This window comes from Platalea leucorodia, assembly GCF_965183815.1.
Source record: "Platalea leucorodia genome assembly, chromosome: 5".
In the NCBI taxonomy this organism is placed as follows: domain Eukaryota; kingdom Metazoa; phylum Chordata; class Aves; order Pelecaniformes; family Threskiornithidae; genus Platalea; species Platalea leucorodia.
The window spans coordinates 3,426,846-3,446,162 of record NC_138827.1 but is presented as its reverse complement, the minus strand read 5'-3'; the positions used below and the strand labels follow the sequence as shown (position 1 = coordinate 3,446,162).

General features: G+C 40.0%; 1 protein-coding gene across 2 annotated transcripts in view; it reads right to left on the bottom strand.

Moving 5' to 3' along the window:
- ZC3H7A (zinc finger CCCH-type containing 7A) overlaps window positions 1-18,936 on the bottom strand; it is a 30,791-nt gene extending 11,855 nt beyond the window's left edge. Inside the window, exons 1-12 of one of the 2 annotated variants that reach the window (XM_082313717.1) lie at window positions 18,605-18,936; window positions 11,998-12,101; window positions 10,785-10,824; window positions 9,729-9,926; window positions 9,012-9,170; window positions 7,293-7,373; window positions 7,165-7,206; window positions 6,313-6,343; window positions 5,506-5,786; window positions 3,444-3,651; window positions 2,089-2,153; window positions 1,130-1,322 (exon numbers count right to left, since the gene is read on the bottom strand). In XM_082313717.1, coding sequence (XP_082169843.1) covers window positions 1,130-1,322; window positions 2,089-2,153; window positions 3,444-3,651; window positions 5,506-5,786; window positions 6,313-6,343; window positions 7,165-7,206; window positions 7,293-7,373; window positions 9,012-9,170; window positions 9,729-9,926; window positions 10,785-10,824; window positions 11,998-12,065 — 1,366 coding nt within the window. In that variant the 5' untranslated portion in view covers window positions 12,066-12,101; window positions 18,605-18,936. The remainder of the gene's footprint in view (window positions 1-1,129; window positions 1,323-2,088; window positions 2,154-3,443; window positions 3,652-5,505; window positions 5,787-6,312; window positions 6,344-7,164; window positions 7,207-7,292; window positions 7,374-9,011; window positions 9,171-9,728; window positions 9,927-10,784; window positions 10,825-11,997; window positions 12,102-18,604) is intronic. The other variant, XM_082313718.1, reaches the window with a different exon arrangement.
- Window positions 18,937-19,317: the final 381 nt, after the last annotated feature.

Below are 19,317 nucleotides of genomic sequence, written 5' to 3'. Positions count from 1 at the left end.
CACTAACATAAAGAAATCAGGCAGAGAGTCTGAAGATGAGCAATGCTCAGTCAATTTTGTTATTTAAGGGACTACAAAAACAAGAGCGTGACCCAGTTTCCCTAGACAAGAAGCTGATGGAACAGTACAATTTCAAAAGTAGGCAGTAAAAACAGGAGACACCTAAAGGCTTTGACAAGATGCGAAGAAACAGAAGAAATAGATCCTTTGATACAAAAAGTCAATATAGGAACGTGCTAAGTACTTCCACCAACATTTTATAGCTCCTGCCTTTAACAGAACGTGTTCTATGCTTTTTCAAACATCGCATCATGGATTTTTCTTGTAAAAATAATTTTAAACTAACATAAAAGTTCTTAAAACTACAGTAGTCATCCCCTAAATGTCTTGATACAATTCTTCCTAAGATCCGTTACTACACTGCACTTTATTAGTATATCAATATCAATGACACCTACGACTTGAAAGACAGCGCTTATTTTTAAGATTAGTCTTAATAACAGCTATTGCCTCTAGAATGCGGCTCTGTTTAACAGCAACAGCTCAGGCCTAAAAGATTAGTTATATTAAAGCCCAATACTGGTTAAGATCCTTTGAGTCAACACAGTGGAGTTAATTATTACTAAGGTTTGGAAGCCTCAGGATTACGATTTAGAATTAGTTTGAAAGAACAATAAAACAGATGGGATGTGAAGGTTACCAGGTACTTTGAACTGCGGTTCAATTCCCCATGGCCAATCAGAGAGAGTACTGCGAGTTTTTTTTAGTCTTGAGCAAAGGTGTCATTCTTCACAGTACCCTGGGGGTTGGGAGGAAAGCGAATACAGAATGTGAACGACCTTACATCGTAAACCTACAGGCTGGGGAAAGCGTGGGGTGATTTGTGGTGGTTTTAGGCATCAAGAATCTATTAGGACGAGAAATAGAGACAAGAAGAAAGAAAATAAAATAGTTCTTGGAACATTTTACCAGTTCCTTAATCATAAGACCATACCACATCTGCAAAGAACAAGTCAGGATTAACACTGTTTAGAAGCCAACAGTATTTTAACTTATGAACACTACAATTTTAAATGTATGCTTCTTAATTTTTTAAAAATCAACCCAATCGAGCCCAAAAGCCCCTTACCTTTTTTGACAAAACATAACTGGCAGGCCTGTCTTAGCTCATGTGTGCCTTCTAATGGATTTCTTCCCGCAAGTGCTGAAGATACAGGTATATTAGCAGTTGCACTGCTAAAAACATTTGGAAAGTCATTTCTAGTTTGGCCTGTAATTCCCATGTAATTTTCAGACCCAAACAAACTACTAGGGCCATTTATCTGTTGGAAGAAAGCATGTTTTATTCGATCCATATAATTGAATTTATCTACAATTAAAATTTAAACTACCGAATTTATTCTTCAAAGAATATAAGAAAGGCTTCACACAAAAAATTCATAATACAAACTTAACCACATGTCCAAGAAGGGGAGACAGCGGTTTTACAAAAGCCGTATACCCAGCACAGACTAAGCATATAACAAGACCCAACCCGGTACAGGGAGAACAGCAGCACTTGCCAGGCTCAGTATTACCCCGTCCTGGCTCATGAGGGTGCAATCCTTCATGCCACCCTGCCCCGCGTAATCAGTGGCCAGCGGCATGATTGAAAATACGCGGCGTGAGCAGAACACAGAGACCAGACGGATTGTCAGACACAAGGCCATCTCTGCTCTGTTCCTGTACTATGACAGCTCTCCAGGATTCCTAACATTTGGCACTCAGATTACAAGAGATTTTCTCTTTTCGGTTGGTTATTTTACACTTCCACAGTATTTTACAGCAAGTTCCTCAGGCTGGAGAAGTGGCTATGACAGCAGTCAAAGTTTGCATATATAAAACAACATTTGTAAATCTTTTCTCGTGTTCAGTTACTGTTGCTGTGAGCGACTGTACAAGTGTTTTCCAAGCCAGAATCATATTTTAATGGTAAAAGCGCCATTTTTTAAAAGTAGAAGCTTCTACTCTAAAAAATTAAGATCTATGTTAAGCCTTCAAGGCATTAATATTTGAACTGATACGAAAGAAAACATGAAAAATACTTACAAACAATGGGGAATTATTGCTGCTAAGTGTTGGTGTTCCATCCCTAGAAGCTGAACTTGAGAGGTCTAAAGGAATAAAAAGAAGTTTTAACTATTTCAGTTCCCCAAAATACCCTATGCAAAAAAATATTTATCAACCCTGAGAACTAGAAGTATCAAAGGTTTGGTTATTTGACAAACACCAAAGGTTTTTTTTGTTTGCTATGGTTGTTTTTTTCAATTATCTAAAAGTCCCTTGTAAACATCTGGGCTGAAAAATTACTGGGTAATCATCTTCAATATAACCATCTGATTAGCGTCAGCAGTAGCTTCACAGGCATATGCTGAAGCAACATGAAGCAACTTGTGCAGCACAGAAAGAGTCGCTAGATAAGCAATATCTGACTATCAAAAGCGAGGAGATGAAAAAGGGTTAGAGAATTCTTCTATTTTTAATTTTATTTTGTAAATTTGGCTTCGCTCTAAAGAGAGCATGCTCCTGTAACACCGGTAATTAGAGACAAAACTTTAATCTTTTCTAGTTCACTGGCTATTTATATCTTGTCATTTCACATACCTGATTTCACTACATAATTATAGTCCCTAGAGTTTGACTCCAAACATGTAATACTGGTATCTTTTCAGAGTACACAGTTATCATAGAATCACAGAATACCAGGTTGGAAGGGATCATCTGCTCCAACCTTTCTAGCACAATCTAGACGAGATGGCCCAGCACCCTCTCCAGCTGAGTCTTAAACGTGTTCAGCGTAGCAGAGTCAACCCCTTCCCTGGGGAGATTATTCCAATGATTGACTGTTCTCATGGTGAAAAATCTACCTCTCGCGTCCAATCGGAATCTCCCTGGGAGTAACTTGTACCCGCTACCCCTTGTCCTCACCATGGGACTCCTTGTAAACAGGGAGTCTCCATCTTCTTTGTAGCTGCCCTTTAAGTTATATTAGCCTTAAGTTATATTAGCCTCTTAGAATTCTTGTTTATTGCCAAACCATCAGAAACTGTTTAAGCTGTAAGAACACCTTTGTTTTAAAAAAAAAGTTGAAGGAACATGCTTCCTTCTTTATACTTACTCACCTGAAACAAATAACTTGCACAATAAATGCAGAAAAACTGAACAGAGGGAGCTTGGAGCATGCTTATGCGGGCCCCAAGTAAACAAAAGCTTTATTTATAAATTCTTGTGTACAACCAACACCGATTATCAATACTCTCAAGAACTGTGAGCACAGATCAAATGTTATGTTACTGTTAAATATTACTGAATAGTTGTGAAAACTCATTTGTTAAAAAGAGAAGCCAGTTGGCTCACGCACAACTCTCCTCATAAAAGGTTAAATATTAAGACTCATTTCTTACCTCTTTTTGGGTCACTGATTGAAAAGGTGCTTAATGGTGAACAAAAGTTTTCCAGTGAAGAAGCCAAAGGCTGTGAAAAGATTTCTGAAAGAGAAGGTGAAGGAACAAATCCTGCACTAACTGGCAGCGTCCCCAACAAAGAGGCAGAGAAAGGTACACTAGGAGCTACACTTCCTGCAGGAATAGGTCCTCTGGCTCCTGTCGTTTGCTGGAAAAAAAAAAGACATTTCAAAAGAATGCTCACACACAGCAAAAAAAGCTCTCAAGAACACAATGTGCAAGAGTATTTCTTCCAGTAAAGTTTTTGCAAAGGTTTTATAGACCTACTGAAAAACAACAATAAAAGGTACACTACAGCACACTTCGAGAACTACAGTAATCAAACCCTAAACAATGCCCTAATGCAAGGAATTATCCATGAATCCACCACTTTAAAGGGTCAGTTAGCTGAAATTTATTAACTTATTCACAGACTTGGATGTTTTTATTAATCAGATCACAGCTCAATTTCCAAATTATGTTAAAAACATAAGACAATAGGGAAAAGCAGGAACAGCCAGCAATCTACATGATTTTTTCTAAATAAAGAGAACATCGTTCAAATTGCAGTACAGTAAAGAGTTAAGAGTTAGCTTTGAAATAAATCCTCAAGTACAATGAAATGATATCACATTCTGCAAAGGCCAGATCACCTTTTTTTCCCTCATGGCAAATAACCTATCCTTCTGCACACCTTTGGTAAGGACATTACCAAGTGGGGGAGTTTCCCTCCCTCCTCCCGGTCGCCCCAAGAAGCTCCCCCCTTGTCTGGAGGCTGACCAAATTGGTCTGCACAGAGTTTGGCCAACGTGAAACTCCCTCTGTTCCCCAAGTTGTCAGCCCACAGCTCAAGATTCTGCACTACACGAGACTGCAGTCTATCTTGGAAGACTGTGTTTCCTCCTGGCTTTCATTAGAGTTGGAAGGGACCTACAGTGATCATCTGCTCCAACTGCCTGACCAATTCAGGGAACTTCCTAGGATCTCTTAAAAAATAATTAAACTTTCTGCATTTCCAAAATACACCCTACAAAACAAAGTGCATAAACCAGAAAATGCGAAGCCCAAGCATTTTTTCATTTCAAGATTTACAACGGCATCCACAGCTGAATGAGGAACTAAAATCGCAAATAATTGAAGAATTAAATGTGCCACGGTCTCATTTAACCTTGCAGTGCTAAGAGCTCCAAATGACCGGCAGGGCCACAGCAGAGAGTCAGTAACCGTGCTAATAAGTTCAGACATCTCTGCTCACAAATCGGAGCTCTCATTTTGATTAACAGTTGAGGAACTCTGTATGCTTCACAGTCTGTTCTAGCTCTGGAATGACGGTGTAATTAAGAACAACTCTTCATGTGCCTAAATTTCTCTAATAATCTCTTCTAAAAAATATAAAAAGTTAAGACTCATGATGGTCCATATTTCTGGTTATCTAGGAGGAGAATCTGGACAAAGCTCTGACTGCAGAGATGCTAGCAAATGCTCTAGAAGACCACAGCGCAAGTACTACTGTCCTGCAAAGCTATTAGTATAAGTTGAGCTATAATTTCTACAGCTACAGGGTGGGCACTCCAACACGCTCTCAGGTTCTGAGAGGGTTTATTTGCACCAAAAAAGGAAAAAAAAAACCAAAAAAACCCAACCTACACACCAGCCCAGACTTCAAATGTCTACTTCACTACTCATAGTGCTTCCTGCAAGTAGCATCCCTCCCACTGTGGCAGTACTGGTAGTAGTACAGCAGTATTTCTGAAGTAGCATCTCTCCCCCAGCAACCTCACTCAGGTTTTCCAACACACAAAACCAATATAATTGACCTTGGAGATTTGCTGGGTCCTGGTGTCTTTACAGCCACATTTGCAAGAATCTGCACCTGAGAAAATCAACCTGACCACGCACAAATACAGCTCAGTGTAACTAGGAAAGTTAACTCACATTTCACTACTAGCCCGCTTGATAAAAATACAAGATCCCACTCATAAGAACAGTCTTTTGAGAAAGAAAACAAACAAAAAAGTCTTACCATTACACTTTCATCTGGATCAGGCACAGAATCAAGTAATTCATCAAGTTCTTCCCCAATAATTATATCTCCATCTCCACAATCTAAACACGCTTCTGGCATAGAGAAAGAAACATTCCCTCCATTTGCCAACACTGCAGAAGGCAAAGAAACCTTTTCCACTTGAAGAGGCATAACAGAAGACAAAGAAGGTACAGGTACTGATGACACTTTAGACACTTCAGAAACAAAGTTTGATGAAGAAGCAGCAGAAACCATCTCTTGCTTCTGGTCAGATAAATCTGAAACAGTAAGAGGGGAATGAGTGGAACTTTTGTTCAAAGATGTAAAAATATCTTGCGTAATGTTTACCCTGACAACGTGGGGCGTGAGGGAGTGGAGAAACACGAAGAATGTTTAAGTAAAACCACATTAAATGTTTTCAGCTTCCACTAACTTCCAATTCATGCGTACTTATACCTCAGTGTTTATATATTACTCAAACTAAAAAAGACAGGAAAAGTTACAGACCTGATCCTTTACCAAGTCTTTGGCATATTCTCCCCTCCCTATTTTTCCAAGTTAAAGAGAACGGTATGAGACAATCCCTGTAGCAGCAGTTACAATCATAGCAAGTTGAGGAGACTGAAAGGAAATTTGCTCAGCCGCTTAAATATGTAGTTGTGGAGATAAACAGATCAGACTTTTTACCGTAGATCTTTCAAATGGCAAGATGAATTTTCTTAAGAAATTTCATAACCAATACAACTAGATATGCATGGCACATCTGGCTTCCTAGCATTAATATTGTAACACAACAAGACTTACCTAACTCAATATCTTCTACAGAAGAAGAATTCTGTAAGTGAGAAAAAAATACCTCTCAGCACTTTGCACACGAGCCATTAAAAATTTTCAAATACATATTTACAGACTAAGAATGTAAGTCCTCAAATTCAGGTTTTATGAAATTTGAAATTTATGAAGTCTACTGGAATTTAAAGGTCAAATAATTTTTTAGGTAAAGCATCCTTTTGCAGACTGAAATCCACTCCCGGTATCGCTAAAAACCTGCAACCAACCAACAAAAGTGAGAGTGATACTTCAGGGAACAAAAGAGTCTAAACAGTATTTTAAATGAGCTGTTCCTACATTTCCTCATTTATTTACAGCTAAACTGTCTATATTCCTGTAAAAAAACTGTAAGATAAAGATGAACTCCTCTTCATTACTGCTATTCAGACACATTACAAATAGCAAGATAAATGCAAGTTCAGCTGCTAGTGAAGGTCGAATTTGGACAAACGCATAAATTAAAAGGGGTTTTATCCCAGCACCCTTCACTTTGATAATTTTCAACAAAATAAAATAAATAAATAAGCACATTAACTATGCCCTTGCCTCAAGACATTGAAAGTAAATATATTCACTGCACTGGATTTAGCGTTTTAGCTAACATTTATTCTACAAAGATAACTTGAATGATAATCTTATGTCCTAGTCTGCCATAAATATATAGCAAAACTGAACACAAACATCAACAGAACTCTAAAGTCCCAAGTAACAGCATCTTCTATAAAATGTCAACTGCATCATTTTCACTTCATTGTCATGAAATTATGAAACAATTACTCCCTGTAGTTTAAAGTCAGCTTGCACTTGGAACATGTAAAACCTTACCTGAGTTGATACATCACTAGAAACTGAATTTGAGGAGGGAGGCTGCAATGAAAAGATACCTTCGTTAAATACAAAATTGATATCAAGAGAAGGAAACCTCAATGTAAAATGTTAAAATAAATTCTTACCTTTGCTCTTACATATGCTTTCCTTATTTTTAACCCTAGTTTTTGAGCTAGTTCTTGGGTAAGCTTAATCACACTTTCATCCTAAAAGACAAATAAAATTTCATCATTTACAGGCATTGTCATCTAGTCAAGACATCTGTTTACATCTCAGTCTATATTCTGCAAGATCCCTTTATGCAGAACATCTCATAATGCATCTTTATTCTTTCACAAACATATGGGACTGCAAGCTAACGCTCAAAAAACCATACAGCTACCCTCAAGCAAAATTACTTCAATATTTGGAATTTTTAAAAAAGCCAGAAAATAGACAGTATCCTTCTCTGCCATTTATTTGAATTTGAAATAATGTAAAGATCTTTCCAAAACCAGAGAAGTTCAGAGAAGTGGGGGGGTTTGTGGGTGGGTATCTTTTGTTTGTTTATTTGGGGAGTGTATTTGGTTTTTGCAGGTATGAGGGTTTTTTGTTGTTTCGTTTTTACACAAATTAAGGGCCCCATTTCTGATTACCATGTCAGCTATTACATAACACTGCTGAATATTTAATGAGAACTCCATATTTGGGCGGTAATTGCATCATACAACTAGAAAAGTTGAGTTAAAAATCTGGTCGTATTTCCCTCTGTCCTATAGTTGTAATAACTATCCATTTAAATTATTTTAAGATTTATTTTTCAGAACGTGTCCTACAGCTAGGAAAAGCTATTTATAGAATTTATATAAAGGCATATAAACCTTAAGCGAAAACATTCTGATCTGGAGGTGCAAAGTGAGGATCCAAAGTCCAAAGTTACACATTCGGATAAACTGCTGTGTCTTTGGAAAGACAGCTGAAGCCTTCTCTGTATCAAGAGGTAAACCTATGCTCAACAGCTTGTCCAGCCATTTCACTGTAGTTTTCATGTAGAAAGGTGAAAAAAATGCAACTTGGTATTCTGTCCTGTCATCAGTCTATTTTGAGCAAAGCATGTAAAGTTTCCATCAGCATTTTAGTTCAACTCAGGACTGCATTTCTGAAGGGAATCTCTTAATCATCCTCTCACTGCATTTTACTTTGCATTACGAAGTCTCTCAGCCAAATTAGATCCATTCTGGATGAAACTCAAAGCGCTCCAGGAGGGCACTTGATGCACTCCAACTCTTTTTAAAAATACAAAACAAAAAACCACAACCAACCATGGAAATCAGATCCTCAGGACCAGCATTTCAGTCTACAGATCCTCTCCTATTAGACCACACACTGCTTGCTAATGTAGCCTAAGATTAGAGGTGCATCGTAAGTGATTCAGTTGGAAGACAATGCACACGTAAGAATCTTACTAAACGCTTGGAAGGCTAAAATACAGTTATCAAAAGAATCAATATTGTATGCTATAGTTATGGGTGCTTTTTCTCTTTATGTTGTGAGTACACTTCTGACTGTAGAGAATTTTAAACAATTAATTCAGTGGTTCCAGTGTTTATTGCAAATGTTTATGGCACTTGATCCCCACTGCAAACTGACTATTTCTTTTGCTGAAAGTTAACACGACAAACCGAGCTTGGGGACTGTAATCTCTGCCATCAGTCTTCACTTTCACAGCAAAAGATCATTCTTAGAGGAATAAAAAATATTTTACTGCATTAAAAAAACACAAAAATACTTCTGTGGTCTTGGTATAAATACATACTTGCTGTATTAAATCTTTAAAAATAATCATCAATATATAATTTACCTACCTGTGGCACAGCAAGAGAACATTTTGCTACCGCATCATATGCCTTCTTATACCTTCCTAGTTCATTCAAAGCTTTTGCTTTCCGATAGAGAGCTCTGAAATTGTTTTCATTCAGTCTTAATGCTACCTCACAGTCTTCCAAAACTTTTTCATGCAATCCCTACAAGGAGAAAAAAAAAATTAAAAAGGCACTAATCAAAACTATTATCATCGAAATACCAAATTTAAACTGTATTAAATGAAGGTATTGAAACACTATAAAACATTCACCAAGGCCACTGCACACTGCATGTACGAGTTTTGCTAAGTCACCGCCACCCTATGCAACTAAAAAGAAGCAGGGCCATCATTCATGTAAAATCCAGTAATAGTTATGAAGACCATTTAAGTCTTTCACAAGAGCCATCTTATTCCACAGAGAAGCAGCAGACTCAGGTGCAATCAGCAGTATAAATGGATAAAAATACTGTTCCATCAACTTCCAAGCCTAGCGTGACTCTTTTATGTTAATATTCTAGTATTAGTAACTAAAAATATCTTGAGGATTACACTTGTAAAAAGAAGAGATTAAAGAATATGCCAAAATGATGATGATTTGAAACATGCCAACTCTCAAACCACCACCAAGAGCTTTTCACTCACTAGGAAACTTTCCATGTCTTCATACTCTGTTAGCGCATTGTTCTTGAGAAATCATACTGTTTAAGCAGAAGCTTACCATATTTGAAAAACATGCTATCCTGTTCACGTGCAGCTTCTCTAAAATATCATCAGAAACATGGATTTCTTCAGAATTCGCATAATCAGCTATATTTATAGCTTCTGTATAGTGACTCAGTGATCCTCTCCAATCACCTTCTCGATATACATCATTCCCTTCATTAAAAAGATTTCTAACAAGCTCTCGTATAAATAACTGGAACAAAGAAAAGAAACACTCCTCAACAGTAGTATTTGTTGTTTATCTTCCATCTTTCCAAATACATTTTTAAATAGAAAGTTTATACTTGTAACTTCACAGAATCAAAATGCAATGCAAAACTTTTGTCTATATTAGTATTTTTCTTCTGTCATTTCTCCAATACAATCTAATATTCAACACCACAAGACATGTAAATATGAGAGGCTGAACCACTGATAAAAGAATTACTTTGTATAAGTTAAAAAAGACAGACATATATATATATATATGTTCCCTACATTCTTTTAGCAAGCAGCAGCCATAGCAACTGGCAAACCAGCAGTACACAAAGGCTGCTTTTGCAGAGCAGAAGATTTTTTTTCATCTAAAATGTGAACGATTGCATTTTTATCTAATATGTTCTCAAATTCAATGAAACCACCTACCATTGGTTAAAAATTGTAAAGAGTCTGAAAATATAAGTCAAAAATTATGCAAAATAATAACACATACAGAAACAAAATACGTTACAAAGATTTATGTGACTGAGGTCACATACATAGCACTTTTGCTGGGCTACTCTAAACTTTACTCAAAATAGCACGTTGTTTTATCCGATGAATGCCCCAAATTCATCCCCAGCACCAGTAGAGAAAGAGTTAATCTGAACTGCTGTATGAGTGAATTCCGAGCATCCAACTGTCTGAATACCTGTATCCCAATGTAAGCAGTCCTCCAGTTCCAATACTGAGACATTGTAAATTGCCATTCATACTATACCATTACTTAAATGATGAGTAAAACCAAGAATAAATATAATAAGACAGGCCCATGTTAAAAACCCTTCTGGAAATGCAAAAGTAATTTCATTACCTCATACTGTTCTTGCGTCCCTGGATAGGGCAAAGTAGATCTAGAAAAAGAAATTACAAAATTTACTTGTTATAAATATTGCTTAAAAGACAATCACATTGGAGAATACTGGTTCTTACCAAAAGCAGTCTCACTTGCTGCAACAGGTAAATCTCTAAATATTGTCTATTGCCTGCACTGAGCAAGGCGGGAGTGCTGCAGATTAGTTTTGATTAAACAGCTGTGTGTTTTCTTATTACTAATGACTCATTTTCATTTAAAGTTACATAGCCAGTCTTAACTCTGCTGTTCAAAATGTATTAAGGTTTTGAATGCTTTTGAGTTTAAAACCTCAACATTGTTTGTTTAAAAACAATTTCCTTCCTCTCCTCCGCAGTGCAGAAACAGATTATACATGAGGAGAACTGCAATCTTCTTGTAAGTATTAGAAAATGACAAATTATCTGTCAAAAGAAAACATCAATTTTAATTAAGTCATACCAATGACACTACAGGAATTTTAAGAGTTCTTTTGTATGACACACAGCAGAGATTTTTCTCTAGCACAGAGCAGAGATATTTAAATCTGACTTTTCAAGAAGAAATATAGGAACCCTTTCACTTCCCATATAGCTTATCCGAGAATCTGTTTCTAAATCATTTTTAAAAGGGCAGATTTCTCCTTTTCTTTTTTTTTTTTAAAGAATGCCTTATGCGAGCAATGAACTAGTGTGAAACTTCACAATGATTTTAAGCTAGCTAGGATCTTCTATAGAAGAATTTGGCATTGATCCAAATGAAAATTAACTACTAAGATGATTATTCATTAGGTTAAACTTTAGCTCCCGAGAGTTGAAACACTTAGGTAGCAGTGAGCAAACCTATCCCTTTCAGTAGCAACCTAGTCTTAGGTATAGCTGTCCGTAAGTATAAGGAGGATATTCAGGCTATCAACATTTTCCACGCACCAAAAAAATTCAATGCTGATTTTTCTCAGAGGCAGAAGAGGAATACCCTCCCACCTTCAATCTGCTCTGTTTGGGAACAAAGAAGGGTTCTGTCTTGTCTTTAAGACTGCTCTACATTTCCATGTTCATGTTAGCAAATATTCTGAGAAGAAACCCAGGTCCTCCTCCTTCCTCCGCTGGTGCTATATTAAAAGGACTTTCCCAGAGCTATCCATCTCATATATACACGTGTATAAGCATACAAGAATAAAACCACAAAATCATACTCTATAAACTGGAGTCCTTTCTTAATGTCCTGTTGTCTAGTGCTTCTCTCTTCCGACACATTGGACATGTTATCCTGAACATCCACTTTTCGGATATGCCACTCCTCAAAAAGGAAGAAAGATAAATGGCTGTTAATATAGATATCCAGTTTGCATTTGGACCAGAAGGATCCGATCTCGCATCAACACTACGCCCATCGTACAAAGATGACACCGCACCACAGCTTCAGCGAACACGCTCTGCAGAAACCAGACAAACACGGCAGCGCCGACAGCGATAGAGGGTCAGCACCAGCACCCCCCCGTCAGTGCCCAGTCACACAACGCTTCTACAGGAAACCTTTCTTCCCATTTCTACTTCATCTTTGGTTTTCCACTTACTTACTCCAGATCATGCAGAGTCATCTTAGCGAAACTAAACCAAACTGCCAGCGCAGCTTGCATGCGTTACTGCTAAGCCAAGCTGAGGTCCCACACTGTCCCCCTTGGACAGCTTTATACTTCTTTTCTTTCTTTGTTGAAGTAGAAATAAATTCTGGTATATTTATTAATAAAACCCAAACTGATTAGAAAACTACCGTTAAGTCTAATTCTAGAGTCTCTCATCACCACCCAACCACTAAGGATTAACTAGAAGCAAAATACTACTGCTTTAATAACATCTACCAGTTGACCAAGGTGAGAATCTTGGAAACTTTACCAGTAGCAAAGACTACCTACTTAATTTGTAAAACTGAATTACTTTAATGTCATTCCACATCATCAACTTGACATTTAAATCCAATTTAAGTAGCCTGAATCAGTGATTATTTTTTTTTTAACTCATGTCTTTCATTTACTGGATTTACAAATATTCAAGTTAAATAGGATAAAACGATCTGTATAACCCTCAAGATAAGGTTATTTAAACTACAGTTTCACAGCTGCCTGCGGTTGTGACTAACTGCAATACAAGAACACAACTTATTTTTACAAAAACAGATCAATAGAACAAAGTTTCATTCTGAAAATACTGAAATTCAGGAAAAGGCTTTTAGCTTGAGGAAATATATATTTTTATGAAGAAAAGTACTTTTTGTAGGAATTTATAGTTAAAAAAAAAAAAAGGAACTGCATGCAGTACATTTCTGTTTGTTAGTCTTGAAACTAAGCTAAAAAAAGCCAGTATTTTGTGCCAGCTTACCATTTCACATCAATGATGGAAGAACGAAAACAAAGTAAAATAAAAAACAAAATAACCACCAGCAAACTCAACAAAACCCCAACTGAGAATAGAAACCGGCTGGAGAAGATATCCTACTTTCTCCAAATGATTTGGAATAATGAAACAATCTGAAGAGCTTTCAGCTCTAATAATGTTTACAAACCTTTCCAAAGCATCTTAAACATATGAAGTCTACGCTATTTCAAATCATTAAGAGTTAGCCCTGTTGTAGCGCATTCCTAGAACGAGCCTAAGAAACTGAGTAATTTTCTTAAGGTCACTAAGCAAAGTGATGGAAGCACTCCAAGGTCTCCATTTCACCTCACTTCCTACCGTGACCTCTAATATTAGCAAGCTTTAAAAAAAAAATAAAAATAAGAATCAGTCTGTAGATAAATATCATGGACAGCTACAATAGTTCACTGGCATGAATTGTTCGGATATTGCTTGTTTAGGTATATAAATAGCACTCAGTAATCTACTCTCCAGAGAGGAAATAACCACAAACACCTTTTGTAACTGTTTTTCATGTTATTTTACGCATCATCTTTTCTTCCACAAGTCAGTAATACATGCTGTGCTTCTGGCGTATATATATGAAAGGCTTTTATTATAAGAGAAATGTTTTAATGAATAACAATAGGATATCTATGGAGAAATCTAAATATAAATGCCAAGAGGAAATTTATTGGGAATCCGGATACTTTTTATTTACTCATGCATGGTTTAGGTTTTAGAATTCAAACGAAGGCTAGTAAGAGTAAGAAATTCTCACAGGAACAAAAGGCAGCAGCAATATCAGCATATGCTTTCCCACAAAAAAAAGTAAGCTATGTAAAACATATTTCAGTCCCCTGAATTAACAACTGACAAAATAATGCCTTGCCAACACAAGAGTCTTGCATCTGTCAAGATCCGGGCAAGTATTAAGATCAGCTTTACTAATTTTAATCAACCCCAATACTCCACACCAACAACTTGCAAAGAGATGAAAAAAGTCGAACACAGTAACAACTGCATTTATCACCTCTAGCATAAATATTAAAGAATAAATGATAGATGGAAACTTGAGGATGTGCAGATCCAATTTCTCCATAGCAATAAAGTTAATGGAGATGTTACAAACTGGCATCACAGAGAGAAGAATAGCTAGCAAGCGATGAACATATGTGAGTGGTGTAATCTATTATTCAAAGCAGTTTTCTATTTTTTTCCTCCTTACTCATCTGCATCCATAAGATGTTCAGGCAAAAATTATCTTTCCTTAACATACTTTGACAGTCACGTTGCCCCAATATTTAATGATTTTGCAGAGGATTTAAAATGGTTTCAGATAGCACCTCTAACAGCATCTCTCCCATCCAAATTATTCTTAGATCCTCGTGAACAACAGAAACACGTAAGACTCACACAAGGCAAATAAAAATCACATCTTGGCTTTTCATGTCATCCATCCACTTCCAAAGTTTAAAAACACCCACCTATTTAGCAACAGCTTTTCTCCTCCATCTGCAGGGACAGAATTTAAAACAAATATACATATGTACATACAATAAAAAAGTTTAAATGTTGCTTTTAACTATTGCTAAAAAAGCAAAGCCTATACTGTTGCTTTACTCTTTGTACAATTCACCAAAAGAGACAAGCTAAAGGAAAGGAAAAAAAATAGTACGGGATCTGGAAAAAAAAAAGGCAGACTAACGTATCGGTAATTAAGGTCATTGGCAGACCTGACTCTTTTATTTCTACAACTGCTGCTACATGACCAATACAAGCTCAATTTACCAGATCTAGTAAAGCAAAAAAAGCTGCCTAAACCCAAACAAGTTAAAGAGCAATTTATACTGTTTTATCTTTATCACAGGCTTCAACTCATCACATTTCACAAAAGCTAAAGCCAAGTGACAGAAAGTACGCTGCCAGTAGCCAGTGTCACCTTTTCTGATACATGCCGGTCCAGTTATACAAAAAGGAGATACGGAGGAAAACAAGTTTGTGCCAGCTCTGGCAGACAGGAATACCTACCTACACTTTTCTCTTATACGAAGCCACTTAATTTGCTTTCCTTCCAGCACAGGGCAAGATAATTTTCTTGTTTTCAACATTTTGGCACTTCTGAGGCATTCAAGGTAAGTTTTAAAAGACATTCACAATATTTAAGATATTAGGATAATTCTTCAGGCACAAGGGCTTTGAACACAATGATTGCTAGACCATCTTGCAAAGCAAAATTGATCTTTGGAATGTAAGTCAATAAATTCATACAGAATGCAGAAAATCAAGTTCTTCTCTAGAAGAAATACAGGCCTTGGTTATTCTGAAAAGGAAGGTCATGCTGCTTAAAACTTGGGACAGTCTAGCCTTTCCGTTTCTAAACTGCAAATCCAGGGAGCAAGTATCTGCAGTTTGCCATGCACACAAGTTCCCCCAGTTGAAAATTCAGTCCCGAGGGACGGGGAACTGGGCAGGACTAATCCCTTCTCCTGCTGCATACAGTTGTGCAGACGGTTTATTTAGAGATTAATGGAGAACAGAGGAAAAATGCATAACATTATTTGGGGACCAGAACTACTACCACTGGGAATTAATGACCTTCAACTGACCAACTAATTCTGTTACTGTTCATTATTGACATTAATGGTTCCAGCTATTATAAATACTTCAAATAAGCATTGCCTGTACCTTCAGGTTTTACAATTTTTCAGCATTTACAATGCTGAAAACAACTGAAAGTCAGTGGTCCTCACTGCGCTTCCTTCTCCACAGAGCTAAAACTTAAAAACTTAGTGCAGCGTATAGACGTGTTCTTTTAAGATACCGAAGCATATCCTCTTACCACGCATCACTGAGTTCACTATTAATGCAATTACTGGGTTACAGGAATCTCAAATTAGATCTTTGTATGGTACAAAGCACATTGAAAATTTTATTGTGATTGCTGCTGATAGATCTCTACCAGCCTCACTGGTTCGGCTGAATTATGAACCTTGACTGGGGCGCAAGTCTAGTGAAAATCGCACCGAGCAAAGAGAGCCCCTTTAGCATCGGCCTTCTCCCCGTCTTTATGACACAGGCAGGAGAGAAGGTAACAAACTCAAAATATTAAATCAACTCAGTCAAAAATTAACCCATCATCTACACCATCATATGTCAAAACTTTGATCGGCAGTCAGAAGTTGTGAAACCAGAAGCCTGTGTATACAATGAAAATGTGAACAGTTCACCAGCGTTTCCATATAGGAAAACCCTACTCCAGAAGAGAGAAGTTACACCCTGGGTCCTAGAATAAAGGGAATACTGCAAAGAGAACGGGGAAGACTGAAACAGAAGAGTGAACATACAACTAAAAGGCAGGCAGTACAAACCCCTTTCACCTAGAAGAAGCAAAAGCCCATCTCTGCTGCTACCTCCTACCCCACTAACAGCAGCAACAAGCGTAAAGTGTTCAGGCCCCCGGATCCCAGCAGCTATATATACGTATAATTCCCACCTCAGGGGCACGAGAAAGCAGGCCCCTACCTCAGCAGCGACAAGTGAGAAAAGGAAGCAGCACGCATGCAGCCATACCTACCCGCGTCCTAGAGAGAGGTCACCGACAAAAACATCCCCATTACCCCCAGTTCCAACCCAGCCAAGGATTAAACTGGACACCAGGCACCTGCCCAGCATAGAATAAGCCTGACCCAAAGCAGGCTTCTCAAAGCAACTTTACTGCGCATCCTAACCATCTAACAGCTTAAATGAATAATTGCAGGTAATAAACTTACAGTACAAATTAAAACACGCCTTAGAGATTGTAAACTGCTCAACAGACTTGCACTGGCATCAAGATGAGGAAGGGAAAACAGAAATCTTAATACAAAACCTTTTCAGAAAGATCCTCCTCAGATAGCAAAGGCACAAAAGATTTAATATTCACGCTCGCGCATCACTGGGCCACTACATAAGACATTTCAAACATGTAACATACTGGGGGGGTAAACAGGGAAAACGGTACGTTACACGCATTTCGATAGTTTTGAGTTAACTCCTCTGCTTCATCTAACACTTCGGGTCACAATCCCACAATTCTGTTATGTCAGCTGAAAAAGCCACTTAACACAGACATAACTCAGTTTCAGTTTTTATTTCTGTAAAGATAAACAAACTTGACTGTTGTCAAAATGAAATATCTAAATAAAACAAATGAAACGGAATATACAGCAACAGTGTAACACCTATACGTTCCACATTCTTTATTTACCTTAAGTATTTACTTGCATCTCCTCCCACTCGTTCCCTACCCACAAAGTAATAAGATACTGCTCAAGGTTTGTTTTCTATTTTCATAGCTTTCCTGCCTTTTTTTAAATCCGTGAAAGAAACAGGAGAGAACAAAGACCCTTTGTAAAGTTGTTTCATTTCCCTAGGAAATTAAGGAGCGGGGCTGGAAGCCTTTGGTTTACGGTTCCCTTAGACGTTTCAGTAAAGAACAGATGCAAAGAGGAGCATCTTATCAATAAATCCAGATTTATCAAGAGAACTTTCACCAAGAGAAGCTTTAGTAATCGATTTTGATGGCTGCAATTGACAGTCTTTGGGGATTTTTGCTGTTTACGCTTCCTGTAATACAGTTATGACTTTCTGTAACAAACAACACCCGTGCTGCCTAACCGAGAGGAGCGTCTCGACAAATCAAACAGAAAGCGGGCGTTGTTTTTCGCTTTGGTCGGATGAAGGGGAGCACAAGTTACAGCCCGCGCTTCTCGGCGCCGAACGCCCGAAAAACTCCTCAGGCGCCAAACGGGGCGGCCCGGGAGGCACCGGCCCGGCCGCTGTCAGCGCTTCGCTCTCCGCTCTTCCCCTCAAACGCCGGGGTTTTGTTCCAGTCACGAAGCAACAGGAGAGCTCTGGAAACGCCGGTTTTCCTGGAGAGCGGCGGCGGCAGAACCCGCCCGCCCCGCGGAGCGAACCCGCCGGGCCCGGGCCAGGCCGGGGCTGAGCCGGCCCCGCGCCCGCCGCCGCCGCCTTTGTTCGCGCCGACCGGCCCCCGACGGAAAGCCCTCCCCGGGGGCGCCCGGCCCGGCCAACTTCCCCAGCGGAACCGGCAAGGGCCGTAAGGGCGCCGGGCAGGCACACGCGGCGGGAGGGCCGCGCCGCGCCGCTCCGCTCCGCTCCCCCGGGCGGGGCGAGGCGCCGGCCCCCGCGGCGGCGCGGCCCCACCCTCGGCCGAGGAGCGGCCGGCACCCGCGGCGCGGGGAGGGGCGGGAGCGGCTCGCCCCGCCGAACGGGGCGGCAAGGGAGCGGAGCGGGCCAAGCCAGGCGGCGCCGCCCGCGGCCGGGAGCCCCCTCCTCAGGCGGAGAGGCCCCGCCGCGGGCGGGGGACGCGGAGCGCGGTTCCCCCCCGCCCCGCGCAGCCCCTACCTGCTCCTCAGGCCCGGGGAGCGCAGCGCCGCGGAAGGCGGAGCCAGCCGGCCGGGCGCGCGACAGCGGCGGCGACAACGACGGCGACAACGACGACAACAAGGGCGCCGCCCCCCCCCACTCCGCCCTGGGCAGCGCCGCCCAGCGCGCCCCCTGCTGCTGGGAGGCCGCGGGCACGGCCTGACTCGATTGGCCGGAGCGCAAGCGTTGCGGGCTTTCCCATTGGCTCGTCACTCTTGTTTTGGAAACCGGCGCTTCTGATTGGTGGCGGCTGTGACACCCTTTGCTGCTGATTGGCTGGCTCCGTAGACCCCGCCCCCGCTCCTTTTTCCTCTCAGCCGGCCGCAGGGCGGCGCCCGCCCCTCGGCCTCTCCGTCACCCTGCGTAAACTGCTTGAACAGACAACGTCAGCGCCACGAATGAGCCCCGTCAGCTGCCGTCACCGGGAGACGCCGCTCCGGGCAGCCCGGCGCTGCGGACCTTTCAGTCTCCCGTTGGTTCTCCCGGAAGTAGCCTGACGTAGGCAGCCTCGCTCTTAGTGACGTCACCCCGCTCCTTCCGCTCCGGCGCAGGGGTTATTGCGCATGCTCCCGCCGGTCCGGTGCGCAGGCGCCTGGGATGAGCATTGATGGACCCGGGAACTTGTTGTATCGTCTGACTCTTTAAACAAAATACGTTTATGAAACCTCTTCCGCCAACCAATAAAACAGGAG